This window comes from Argopecten irradians, unplaced genomic scaffold (genome assembly GCF_041381155.1).
Source record: "Argopecten irradians isolate NY unplaced genomic scaffold, Ai_NY scaffold_0449, whole genome shotgun sequence".
In the NCBI taxonomy this organism is placed as follows: domain Eukaryota; kingdom Metazoa; phylum Mollusca; class Bivalvia; order Pectinida; family Pectinidae; genus Argopecten; species Argopecten irradians.
This window is the reverse complement of record NW_027187916.1, coordinates 37998-50837: the sequence shown is the minus strand read 5'-3', so window position 1 is coordinate 50837 and position 12840 is coordinate 37998. Positions and strand designations below refer to the sequence as shown.

The following is a 12840-nucleotide window of genomic DNA, read 5'->3' as shown; positions in this document are numbered from 1 at the left end:
AAACTATTGTTGGTTTTGTTATATATACTGGCTCAGCATGCTGTGTTATTAGTTTTGATGTTGTTGTGATTTTATGTGTGTTATTGAAATACAATCTTTATGTCCAGTCATATTTGATTTTATGGTACATGTATTTATAAATGTTAAATGCAACAAGGAGAGAGAAAAAAAAGTATTTGAGCGATTGTTATTTAACAAGACAAGGTATCGGTAAAAGTAAACACATTCATTAACTTACCTTAATGTTGTGGTATTTTTATTAATTAGTTGTGACTGCTACAACCTACATCAGATGGGGCCGGGAGGATTGCTCCGGGAATACAACAGATTTGGTTTACTCTGGTAAGTATCATCATGTGTGTACACCAGACATACGCATTATATGCCATACACTGGCTTTCCTGCATGTAGGGCGTTAGAATTGTACATGTTACCCTTATTACATAATCGTCAAAGGCGTGTAAATTTAACTGTTCGCTTCTTCCTAATTTGTTCTTCCTAAAGCCTCCCTTTGACAACGCCTCACGTTTGGCCTCCTGTCGAGCGCTCGCCCTGTGGGCAGTGAATTATGCCCTGGGTTTGTTTGTTTGTTTGTTTGATTAATTAACGTCCTATTAACAGCTATGGTCATGTAAGGACGGCCTCCCGTGTATACGGTGTGTTGCGTGTATGTTGTGCGAAGTGCGTGTTTTGGGAGACTGCGGTATTTTCATGTTGTGTCTTCTTGTATAGTGGAACTGTTGCCCTTTTTAGAGTGCTATATCACTGAAGCATGCCGCCGAAGACACCAAGCAACACACCCCACCCGGTCACATTATACTGACAACGGGCGAACCAGTCGTCCCACTCCCTTTTTGCTAAGCGCTAAGCAGGAGCAGAAACTACCACTTTTACAGACTTTGGTGTGTCTCGGCCAGGGGACAGAACCCAGAGCCTTCCTCACAGGGGCGAACACTCAACTCAAGGCCAAAAGTGAGGCGGTGCCAAGGGTGGCATTAGGAAAGATAAAGTCATTAAGGAAGAAGAGAAAAGATAAGATCCTAAATTTAGTCGCCTTTTACGATCATGCAATAGGGGCAGCAGGTACAATTCTAACGCCCTACCTGCAGGGCCAATGCCCTGGGTTCTGTCCCCTGGCCGAGATACAGCAAAATCTATAAAAGTTGTGATTTCTGCTTATCGCTTTGGTTCGTCCGTTGTCAGTATAATGTGACCAGGTTGGATGTTACATTGATATAGTACTATAACAAGAGGCCCATGGGCCTTAATGGTCATCTGACTCATGGCACAAAACAACAAAGTCACAGTATAAAGTAGTGGTTAACAATAACATAAGCAATACAAGGAACTCCTTAGTTGAGAATGAAGTTTCTGAAATAGGTAAAAGGTATTTGTTGTTCCCTTGTCCTTTCCTAACATTGTTTCAAACCAAATTTGGTTGTCATCCATCCAAGGATGAAGGAATAGTAGGATTTTAAAGCTAAAATGAAGAAAATTTCTTCTTTTCGTGCCCTGCCCCTCTGCCCCTGTCCTCTGTTAGTTGGATCTAACTCGTTTTTGTAAAATATGATTGACCTTCCCCTATGATGTTTCACACCAAATATGGATGAAATCTATCTAAGGATGAATGAGAAGTAGGATTTTAAGGCTTAAATGAAGAAAATTCCCCCTTTTGGGGCCCCACCCCTCAGCCCTTAGGGGTCGGAGCAGGCTCATTCATATAAAATATGATTGTCCTTTCCCAACAATGTTTCAAAACAAATTTGGTTGCCATCCATCCAAGGATGAAAGAGGAGTTGGTTTTTAAAGCTAAAATTAAGACAAGAGACCCATAGGGCTTGTATCGCTCACCTGGTTTGTAATGCTAAGAAATGTTCTGAATACAGGTTCATTGGTTTTGTTTCTGCAGGAATTTATATTTTTACCTCTAATTTTATATTGGGCCCCACTCATTCTGCTCAAGGAGGTCAGAGACAAAATTTATACTAATTCTGTTCCCCTGCCTCAGATGATGTTTCTGGCCAAATTTGGTTACAATCCATGCAAAACTTTATGGCTACATAGTAGCGATTTAAAGAATTTACCTTTAATTCCCCTTTTGGCCCTGGCCTTCCTGCCTCCAAGGGTTCAGGCCTACACACAAAAGTCTGTTCCCTTTTCCTAGAGGATGTTTCTGGCCAATTTTGGATACAATCCATGTATAAATAACTCTATGACTAGTAGCGATTTAAAACTTTACCTTTATTTCCCTATTGGGCCCCGTCCCCTCGACCCTAATTCTTTTTTTCTATTTTTCCGACGAAGAAACCCACAATTAAAGCCGGGATTTCAATTTCAGACTTCAATTTTGGCCATTACCTTCGAGTGAAAGACACTAAAAAAAAAAAAAAAAATGTCAACCTAACGACTCTATTTTCTCTAAACAGACATATCCTTTTAGCCTTATGTAAAAATTATAACAAGAATTCATGAATACACAGTAAATAATTTATTGTAAAATGAAACATTTTGTCAGTGACAATATATTAAATGAAGTGACATAAACACACAACATTGTCTTTGGATGTTGTATTAATAAAAGTTTACAGTCAGCAAATGCAACATTGTGAAAGGAAATTTCAAATCAGTGTACAGATAACTGAAGTAAGCAAAACAAATAAATCAACTGATTTTGAAAGAACACTGGAGAAATTATTGAGTTGTTTCATTTAAAAGATACCAAATGTTGTGTTTATTTCATTAGTTTACATTGATTCTGTTGATTAATGCTAAGCTGGTGGAATTATGGTACAGAGAAATAGGTAACAGATTTCTGCTATGATGCAATGCAATTACAAAGAAAAATAATATAATAACAATTAGTATACTTTCATTCAAAATAATACAACAAGGGCTGTCATATCTATTACAGCAGCACAAAAACAAGATATACACTAGAAATTTGTTATCAACAAAAATCGAAAGCTTAAGTAAGGGAAATCTTAGCTGGTATGGAATGATGGAGTACTTGATTTACTGGCTGCCAAATAAGTGGTGACATACTATTGTGAAATAAAAGAAGTTGTAAACCAAGTAATGAATTATTCGATTGCTAAAAGTTAAAAAGGGGAAATTTATGAACATGCAGCTTAAAAATGTCCTTAATGATATAATCATATGTAAAAAAAAATCTTTTACTATTGTTGATTTTTTAAATGTGCAATTTATGATTGAATAAAATGGGTATGCAAAACAATGATTCACTTATATGCTACTAAATTGTACGTAAAAGCAGTAACATACAAAAAATAATAGTATAACTTAAAATGGCAGCCTAATTCACTTGTTACAAGATTTATGCAACGACTGCTATGTTAATTATAAGTAATAAAACAAGCTATGAATATTACTAGTGATATGAAAAACTGTATAATATACCGTAGCTAATTGTCCTTTGCTATGCACAATAGATAACAAGAGTAATAAAACAATCTGTTCATGTATTTCATGAAGTTTTGCTGAATATTCACATTCACATGAAATAATCCATATCAAGTGGAATGTTAATACATACGAGTTTGTAATGTGTAATCATGACAAAAACATCTATCCTCTTCATTTCCATTTTACTACATTAAATGTAGTTTAATTTATACAATTCATCAGTAGAGAGTGAGTTTACGAGCATTTTAGAGCTGCGGCAGTGACCCCTCTACAAGATACTTACCTTTCATTTTTAACAAAATGAAGCTTCTATGGATAGAGTTGATGACATTTTTTTTTAAACTACGCTAAGTAATGTACTTCATATAAGTTATTAGTATATTCCTGATAGTTCTTTTCACTTTGCAGTGCTTCCAGGTCTTATTATTTCAATATATATAGATGCTTATTAAATTCATAATAAATCTTTTATCACTCTTCATATCTAATGTGTGCAAAGAAAAAAAAATGCTGCAAATTACATACAAATTGATAGCATTGATAGAGATAAGAGATAAAGAGTTTTAATTGAAGAAATAGGAATATATATAATGAATTCTTTTGACATGAAAAATTACGAGATTCAAGTACATGAATTAATTAGCAAATCAATGAGGATTACAATTTTCTTTCAAAAACTGAAAACCCTGGAAACATTCATATATATTTTATAACATTACAAAAGACAATTTGAATCATTAACTGGTCCTAAGAACAATCTTCTTTTGTATTGAATATTACTGTTTGACAATACATAAACATATTACCAGATTCAACAAACAGTAAATGGTTCAGTTAAAAAGATTGTGTAAAATGATTGGAGGTAACCTTGATACATATTAGGAGTATTACTTCCAAAAAATGTTGATTTGTCCATCTGTAATTAGAAATTCATGAAATTCTTTTAAACAACAAAGCAAAAGCTTATCAAAACAGACTGCAAATATGGTGAGTAAGGCTATGACAATGAAATGTGAAAATAATACATGTAAAGTATGTTTTTTTTTAAAATTAAGATCAAATATTTTCAACTTTACATTTCATATACCAGTACAAAAGATGTTGCAAATTACATTAATTGTTAAATAGAAGCAAGTTGACTTGATTAATCAAAGACCCTAAAATACACATCAAATCAATTATTAAAGAAACAGATTTCTTGGAAAACATATTGCAAATGAAACAAAACAAATTCTTGAATATTATTATAAGTTCATCGGCATATCATGTGCGACACTTTTATGAACATTTTCGCAGAGCATGGATTTAATTCAACAGTTTTATAGATGCAGCAAATTTCAAATATAATTACATAAAGCAAACTTAACTTAATCCAGTTAACCTCATTCTCAATATAACAAATTATGCATGCATACAAAAACATTGTTAATGGTAAATTGACGGACAAAATATGGAGGCCACTAATCTTTTCCATGTTATTCTTTTAGGCTTTTATCATAAATTGGGGTAGTTTTGGCGATTGGTATCAAAATGGAAAGTTTAAAATTTTGTGTTTCCTTGTGCTCTGTGTCAAATTATGCAGCTTTATCAAAATGTCTTTAAATCTCTTTGTAAATAACATATTTTCAGTTTGATGTACTCCTTATTTATTTTATCTAAATTAATACTAAGATACCATTAGTCAGTATTTTTGATTTTTTCATAGAGAAATTTTGGCGCATTTTATATCCAACAACCAAATTATCCCAATTTACGGTAAATTGAAATGTCTCCCATGTAGATGTTCACTACATAGGTGACAGTACCATAGGGTAAAAATTGGTGGAAACCCATTCTTTGACAAACCACCCAGGTGATGTATTTGTCATACATCTCATTAGTGAGATGTATGTCAATAACATCACCAATATTCAAATGCGGCGGGTTTTACATATTTACAGCACAATACACCATGTCATGATCAGACCAATATGCTTCCAAGACACAAGTTTGTTTTTCGCAAAAATTTGTAAATATCAAATCCAATTGTGACTTCATTTTAGTAGTTGACTGATTGATACTTTGTTTACACTTGAATGTTGATTCCATAAACGTTATGAAAGTGTTACATCCAGGTTTGGTTAAATCTACATTAAAATCTCCCATGATAACAAGGTTTTTATTTAAATTTACAAGTGGTACCAAGTGGTTTTTCATGATGGTATAAAAGTGTGACATTGGGCAAGCAGGCTTTTTGTAAATAACAACACATTGCACTTCAGAATTACACAGGTTGAATGAAATGTAAGAAAATTCAATGTTTTCTGTGGAATAATCGTCATATTTGCTGACATGTGAAGAGGATTTGACAAATGTAACGAGTCCATGATGAGGTCTAGTCTGCGAGTGTTGTGCATCATTTCTGAACATATTAAAACCTTGTAAGTGAAATGCATCATTTCTATCACTACTACAAAGCCAAGACTCAGCTATTCCAATTACATCAGCTGCATAAACATTGGGGTCGGACTTTATGTCAGGAAAATGTTTGTGAAATGATCTAGCATTGTTGAAAAGAAATTTACCCTGCATCTGAACATCATATAGTGGAGTAAAACACAACTTTAATCCATTGTCATTTAATCTTTGCATCTCTGTGTCAACATCGTTGTCTTTTGAAAGACTTCCTTCATTGAAATCAACGATGTGTAAGTTCTCTAGTGATCTAACTCGAGAGAGTGCTACATAATGAATGTGTGGAATTTTGCGTTTTCTAGTTTGTGACAAACTGACTACAACTTTGTCAAGTGTTGCACCTTGTGCTTTGTGAACGGTTTTTGCAGCAGAAGGTTGAAGTGGAAATTGTATTCTTTCAAATGTTTTTCTGTTATACATAAATGTTCGTTTTGTTTCAAAGATGGGTGTCCACGATTTGTCTATATTATTACCAAATAAATGCTGGTATTGATTTCTTCTCATTGCTCCTATTTTTACTTCACCAAATAATACCCATACAATTGCTGGTCTAACTGGTGACAGTTTGTATTCGATGTGTTTTACCACACATGTACTGCCATTTGTCAAACCATCAACAACATCAATGTTTACAGAAATATCATATATCATATTGACAGCAACAGTTAAATTAGTTTTCAGTTGTCCAGTATTGGCTTGTTTGTCTGGAAGCTTTTCAATCAGGGACTTTTTCACATCTTGTGATAGTTTGGTTTGTGATAAAAACATCTGTGTCAGCTTTGACATTTACTTTACTTGTAGCAAGATTTTGCATGAAATGATTGTTAAAATCATCAACAAATTTATTTTCAATAAAGAGATGAGGAGCTGCATGTGGATAATGCATTGAGCTTACTTCAATGTGACGTGACAAAATTAGTTGTTTGCCTTCATTTGTCAACTGATTGTGTCGGAGTCTGTTGAGTAGTTCAGAAAATTCAATGTCATCTTTTTGTCGCATTATTTCAGTTAGCTCAAACATTGTAAAATGCTCTTTCCACAGGTTTTTTGCAAGGCCTTGGCCCGGACATGACAGGTCTTTGAAAATCCAAGAATCTCCAACTGGTGAAAGCTGGTATAAGTCACCAACAGCAATGATGCTGACACCTCCAAAATCTTGTTTAGTACCAGTCAACTGCTGAAGTCTCTCATGGATAAATGCTAGTAACTTGTTTCCAACCATTGATATCTCATCTATTATGATAACAGAAAGATTTCTGTACTTTGTTCTGTAGGTGTTCAACTCATCTGCATACATGTTTTGCTGTGTCTGATACATTTTTTTTGTGAAATGCTGATGCTATGGTCATTCCATTGATATTATATGCTGCTTTTCCAGTATATGCACATAACAAAATGCGAACATCATCCGGATTTTCTCCTTCTTCTGAACAAAGAGCTCTATGCAAAGTCTGATAAATAGTTTCAATAACAACCGATTTTCCTGTTCCTGCACCACCAGTTAAAAATGCATACAGTGGTTCATCTTTATGTCGGATCCAGTGACTAACATGATTGTGAAATTCTCTTTGTTTGCAATTTAAAGACTGTAGGAGTTTGCGGTATTGTTGTTCAGAGATTCGGACAGGACTTTGCACATCTGAGGTTTTAGCTGGTAAACCAATATCTGGACCTATATCATACTCTTTATGACATTGTGTGTCTGGATCAAAATGTACAAACTGCTCTGAAGGCTGTGGACCTATGTCTGCATCTTCTGCTTCATTATGCTCTGTATTTGGAGCAACTTCATCAAAATCATCAAGTTCACATTCTGCTTGAAGTCTGGCTTGTTCCAGTTCGTCAACAAAGTTTTCATATTTCTTTTGCATAGCATTAATGATGTTAGATTTGCTTCTATAATGCTGTTCGAAAGTTGTGTACCCATTAATTATGTCGGTTCTCTCATTGCGCCATGGCAGGAATAGAAGAATTCTTTCTCGAAAGTACTGTTCAGAGTTAGTTTTCTTGCTGTAACCAACATATCGTATAACTCTTTTGTTCTTTCTTCTTCGAATCTTAATACCGTTCTTTAAGTGAACTAAAACATCTTCCTGTTCAAAGTTTTTTTCTTCAAATGTATCATCTTCATTGTGCTCCAATATTTTATCTGCCCTTGGAAATTCTTCCTTAGGAAATGTTACTTCAAGTTCAGATACTACATCTGCTAAACACCAATTCTCAAGTTGTTTTGGTCTTTTAGTGTACCTGGTAATCATATTATCTGCTTTGATATCAGTTGAATTTTCAGGTAGATTTTCCAAATCTTCTTGACTTTTTAAGAGAAACACCCTTTCATCAGGAGGGGAAGTGTTTATAAAAACGACATCTCTTGTAGCCTGTGTTAGTGGCATTTGCAGAATTAAGTAACTAGCTTCTTGGGCACTGACTTCTACAAAGTTCAAGAACTTATTGCCTATATGCCTGACTTGACGTCTTAGGTCCATATTTCCTTCTACTGCTTCCTGTGAGGCTTTTTCAAGTAAAGCACTTATACCTCTCTGAGACTTACTGATGTAAGATACTATGTAGGTAGCACATGCGTAGGGATCTAAAACAAACTGAATGTCTAGGTTTGCATGCCATGCCTGGAGTATTGCTAGATTGTAGTAATTCACCCTCATTTCAGCAGGGTTTCTCCTGAGAAATATTTTAGGACCTTTCAGTGATGCTCTGATACATTTTATATATTCTGTCTCTTCCATTTGCACTATTGTTTGTAAAAATTCCAGAAAACTTAAACTGCAGCCATCTTTGTATTCATTCATTTTCTTCTGAAGATCTGTGTATTTTTTTCCTATATTCTGCAACATCAGTTTCCAGTGGTTCTAGAAGCATAGTTCTTGGTAAAGGAGGTAATGGGAACCCAAATCTACACACTGGTTTACCACTTTTTTGCAGGTTTTAGAATGTTTATGAACCTGAAGTTGTACTAGTTCTGTCAATTCAGGATTGTCTGTTTGTAAGGAGCAAGTAATATACTTGTCAACATATGCAATGAGGTCTTCTTTATCATCGTCTGGATATCTTGGGGCATTGTCAGTCCATAGAAGCATATGGATGTGTGGTGAGCCTCTGTTTTGGAATTCTACTCTTCGAAATGTATCTGTCACATCACCAATAGGGTTATGTTGACTTTTTAAAAAAGAGTTGACAAAAAGTTGAACTCTGTTATCAAAAAATCTTGCACAAGTCACCGGATCTTTTTGAACCAAGTTTGTTTTGAAACTCCAGTCTGCTGTTTTAAGGTCATCATCTGATATTTTTTCCCGTCTAACTGAGCCAAGGTTTTGAGAAGATCTGGCCATCTTGTATCTGCTGATGATAAAAACATAAACCATGTAGGTAAGCCAAGCTGTCTTATCATTGCAAAAACATCTTTCTTTTTAGACGACAGATATGCTGGAGAATTACGTAATGTTCTGAATATGTAATAGCCTTCATTCAGTCTCACGATTTCTTTTGTTGTTGTTGAATCTCTAACCTGGCCTGCAGTCAAAATCTTTCCCTCTGATTGACATCGTCTAAGTGCAAGATTAACCTTGTCGCTGACTTGTTTAGTCTGAATTTTTTTCAGTTTGAAAAATATATTTGGCACAGAATGAGCAGCTCTGCGATCAACACTTCTCAATTCCCATTTTGCAATATCACTGTAATGAACTGGGAGTGGGCGATCCGTGTTTTCCTTGCGTCTTTGGCCACAAAATATGGTAGGGAAACACAGATATTCAGCATCTTTATCTTCATACAAACTAAGGGGTCTCTGGTTTTCACCGGGTGCAAAAACATATAATTTGTTAGTATCAGTGTCAGCTTCAGCAACAAGTGTATCTGCATTACCTTGAATGCATTCATCATGCGAAACCTCACAAAATTCATCAGCAGTTTCAATTTTCTATTATCAATCAATTGTGATTTGCCCATATATTCTGAAATAATTTCATCTTGATTACTTTGAATGTCTTCTTTCCATGACGTATTGATAGTTATTCCTGTATTCTTATACATCTCGCTGTTTTCCATTAACCATTCCAGTGCATTCATAACTGCATTTGGTCGAACGTTTTCAGTGAAACATGCTGATTTATGAGACAGTCGTTTTTTTAACTTCACAGCAATTGTTACATGTTCATCAATCTGTCTTGGTAATGCATTTACTGTCGGTTGAATATCAACAGGCACGTTGACCACATTTCCCTTAGCTGATAATTGACCTCCCCTAGGCAATTCTCGAATTTGCATAAAAGGTATCCTCTGAGATATCAGTCGTTCTTCAAGGGGATGCAAGTTCAAGACCTCCGGTTTTGTGGGCCATTTCATTCCATTATGTGTAGAAAGTCTTGGAATTTTGTCTTCTTTAAGTGATGATAAACAAGTTCTACACAACCATTCTTCATCATCTTGTGACTTCAATCCTGTACAATAGGCCTTACTCTGTTCACTGATGTTTGTGTTTGAAAGCTTAACAACACTCCATGGAAACCATGTTTGGTGACAACATGTACATACAAAGACAGGTCCTTTAGCTGCATTCTCACGGAAATTTTCAATACATTAATTAATTGTATTTCCAAGGGTCCTTTTCATGGTCAAATCTTTTTCATGGTCACAAAAACCTACTTTCAATCGCTTGACAGCTTTTGTTACTTTGTCCTTCTCCTTTTCATTTATCCGATGCCTTTTTCTGCTTTCTTGCTTAAAAATTCGTTCACTTTCCAACTGCAGTGGATATTGGCGTTTTATTCTCTTAGATTCAATCTCATTGCGACGGAAATCTTCGCCTTGTCTTGCTTTAGTCATACATTTTAATGTGCTTTGCTTAGTTTTCATTTTCAAGTCTGGATTTTTTCGAGCTGCTTTCTGAGCATTGTACTCTTGCTCACAAAAAACCTGGCTTTGTCTAGCCTTTCTTTTGCTTTTTAATGTGTTTTGCTTAGTTTTCATTTTCAAGTCTGGATTTTTTCGAGCTGCTTTCTGAGCATTGTACTCTTGCTCACGAAAATCTTTGTCTTTTCTTGCTTTAGTCATACTTTTTAATGTGCTTTGCTTAGTTTTCATTTTCAAGTCTGGATTTTTTCGAGCTGCTTTCTGAGCATTGTACTCTTGTTCACAAAAAACCTGGCTTTGTCTAGCTTTTCTTTGCTTTTTAGTGTGTTTTGCTTAGTTTTCATTTTAAAGTCTGGATTTTTTTCGAGCTGCTTTCTGAGCATTGTACTCTTGTTCACAAAAAACCTGGCTTTGTCTAGCTTTTTCTTTTTGCTTTTTAGTGTGTTTTGCTTAGTTTTCATTTTCAAGTCTGGATTTTTTCGAGCTGCTTTCTGAGCATTGTACTCTTGTTCACGAAAATCTTTGTCTTGTCTTGCTTTAGTCATACTTTTTAGTGTGCTTTGCTTAGTTTTCATTTTCAAGTCTGGTTTTTTTCGAGCCGCTTTCTGAGCATTGTACTCTTGTTCACGAAAATCTTTCCTTTGTCTTGCTTTAGCCATACTTTTTAATGTGCTTTGTTTATGTTTTGCTTTTACATCTGAATTTTGTCGTGCTTTGTATTTGGCTTGAAGTTCTTGAAGGTATTTTTCTTTTGATTCTCTTGATTTTTTCATACTTTGTGTTGTATATTTTCTATCGGTAGCTTTGAATTCTCGACTTTCTCTGCGTTTCTTCATGTAATTCTTCATGTATTGTTTTTTATCAAACTTTGGACCCAATTCCATCTCAGCATGAGACTTCTTTTTCTTCATGGTATCTTGGTATTCAAAGTATTTGTCCAAAAGACTCTGCTGTTGATATTTGTTACTGTCGAGGAACATCTCATCTTGTAGAATAACGGGAGAATTTGTGTCTTCCTTTTTCTGAATCAAGCTGTCATCTTTTTCCAATTGATGATATATTGGGGAATAGTTCATAGAGATGGCTAAGTTCATGCAGTGTTCATATACTTCTTGAATATATTTCCAATACCTAAGAAAACTGCTTCCAGATGGGACTTGCAAACCATGTCTATTTCTTGAATGTGAATCAAACACATAGTATCCTGCAGTTTGTTTAATAACAATGAATGTGTTCCCTTTAAAGTCGATAAAAGCTCCATGGATTTCATTTTGATCTAAAGCCAATTTTAATGCTTCATACATAGTAACAAACTGATATTGGTCCAAATCTTGGACATTACCCAAAGTGCCAGATAAAGATTCTTGAAAATGAACTTCAAACATCTTTTCATTGTATTCAACAAGTCTTGGAATATCTGGTATAGATAGGTAATCATAAGTCATTGTAGAACTTCTCCTTATATATCCATACATTTCATCTCCTTTAATAAGAGGTTGGTCTAAATCAAAAGGTGTCCATAGACATAAGTTTTTCTCTCTACTATACAGAAGAGCAGATAAGCTGTTGAGAACACACTGTTTCCCTGCATTTTCAGAAAAAGATGGATGACCTTGATGAAAAATTCCTTGCACAGGTTCATGATTTTGCAAATTTATGTTGGGTAATGATTTTCCCTCAAAACATTCAGCAATGTCTTCCTTTTCAGTATTCAATATGTTGCTTTCAACAGGAATGACAGCTTCTTGAACTGATATAACCAAATCATAATGTGCTTGATTGCGATGTATTAAATATATAGCTTCTTTTTCAACTTCAGCACTGTTTTGAACCTGTTTTGCAGAGAATAAGTGCCATGAACCTACTTCATCATATATATAAATATTTCGTTTGCAGTAAATCTGCAGCAGCCAATATCTCTATCTCAGTAGCCCACGTACCCGATTCTAGCATGCGATTCCTTGAAATGTAATATGATACAGATATTTCTTTTACCCTTAAAAAACTGTGATAATATTTCTCTTGATTCAAAATATGATTTACAACTGCTTTGCGAACATTTTTGTGATAACATTCCTTTTCTGATAGAGCACATGA

At 34.7% G+C, this 12840-nt stretch overlaps 1 protein-coding gene across 1 annotated transcript in view; it reads left to right on the top strand.

Moving 5' to 3' along the window:
* Positions 1–267: 267 nt before the first annotated feature.
* LOC138312731 (short-chain collagen C4-like) overlaps positions 268–12840 on the top strand; it is a gene marked incomplete at its 5' end in the record, with an annotated part of 43464 nt that continues 30891 nt past the window's right edge. Inside the window, one exon of the mRNA XM_069253505.1 lies at positions 268–342. Coding sequence (XP_069109606.1) covers positions 268–342 — 75 coding nt within the window. The remainder of the gene's footprint in view (positions 343–12840) is intronic.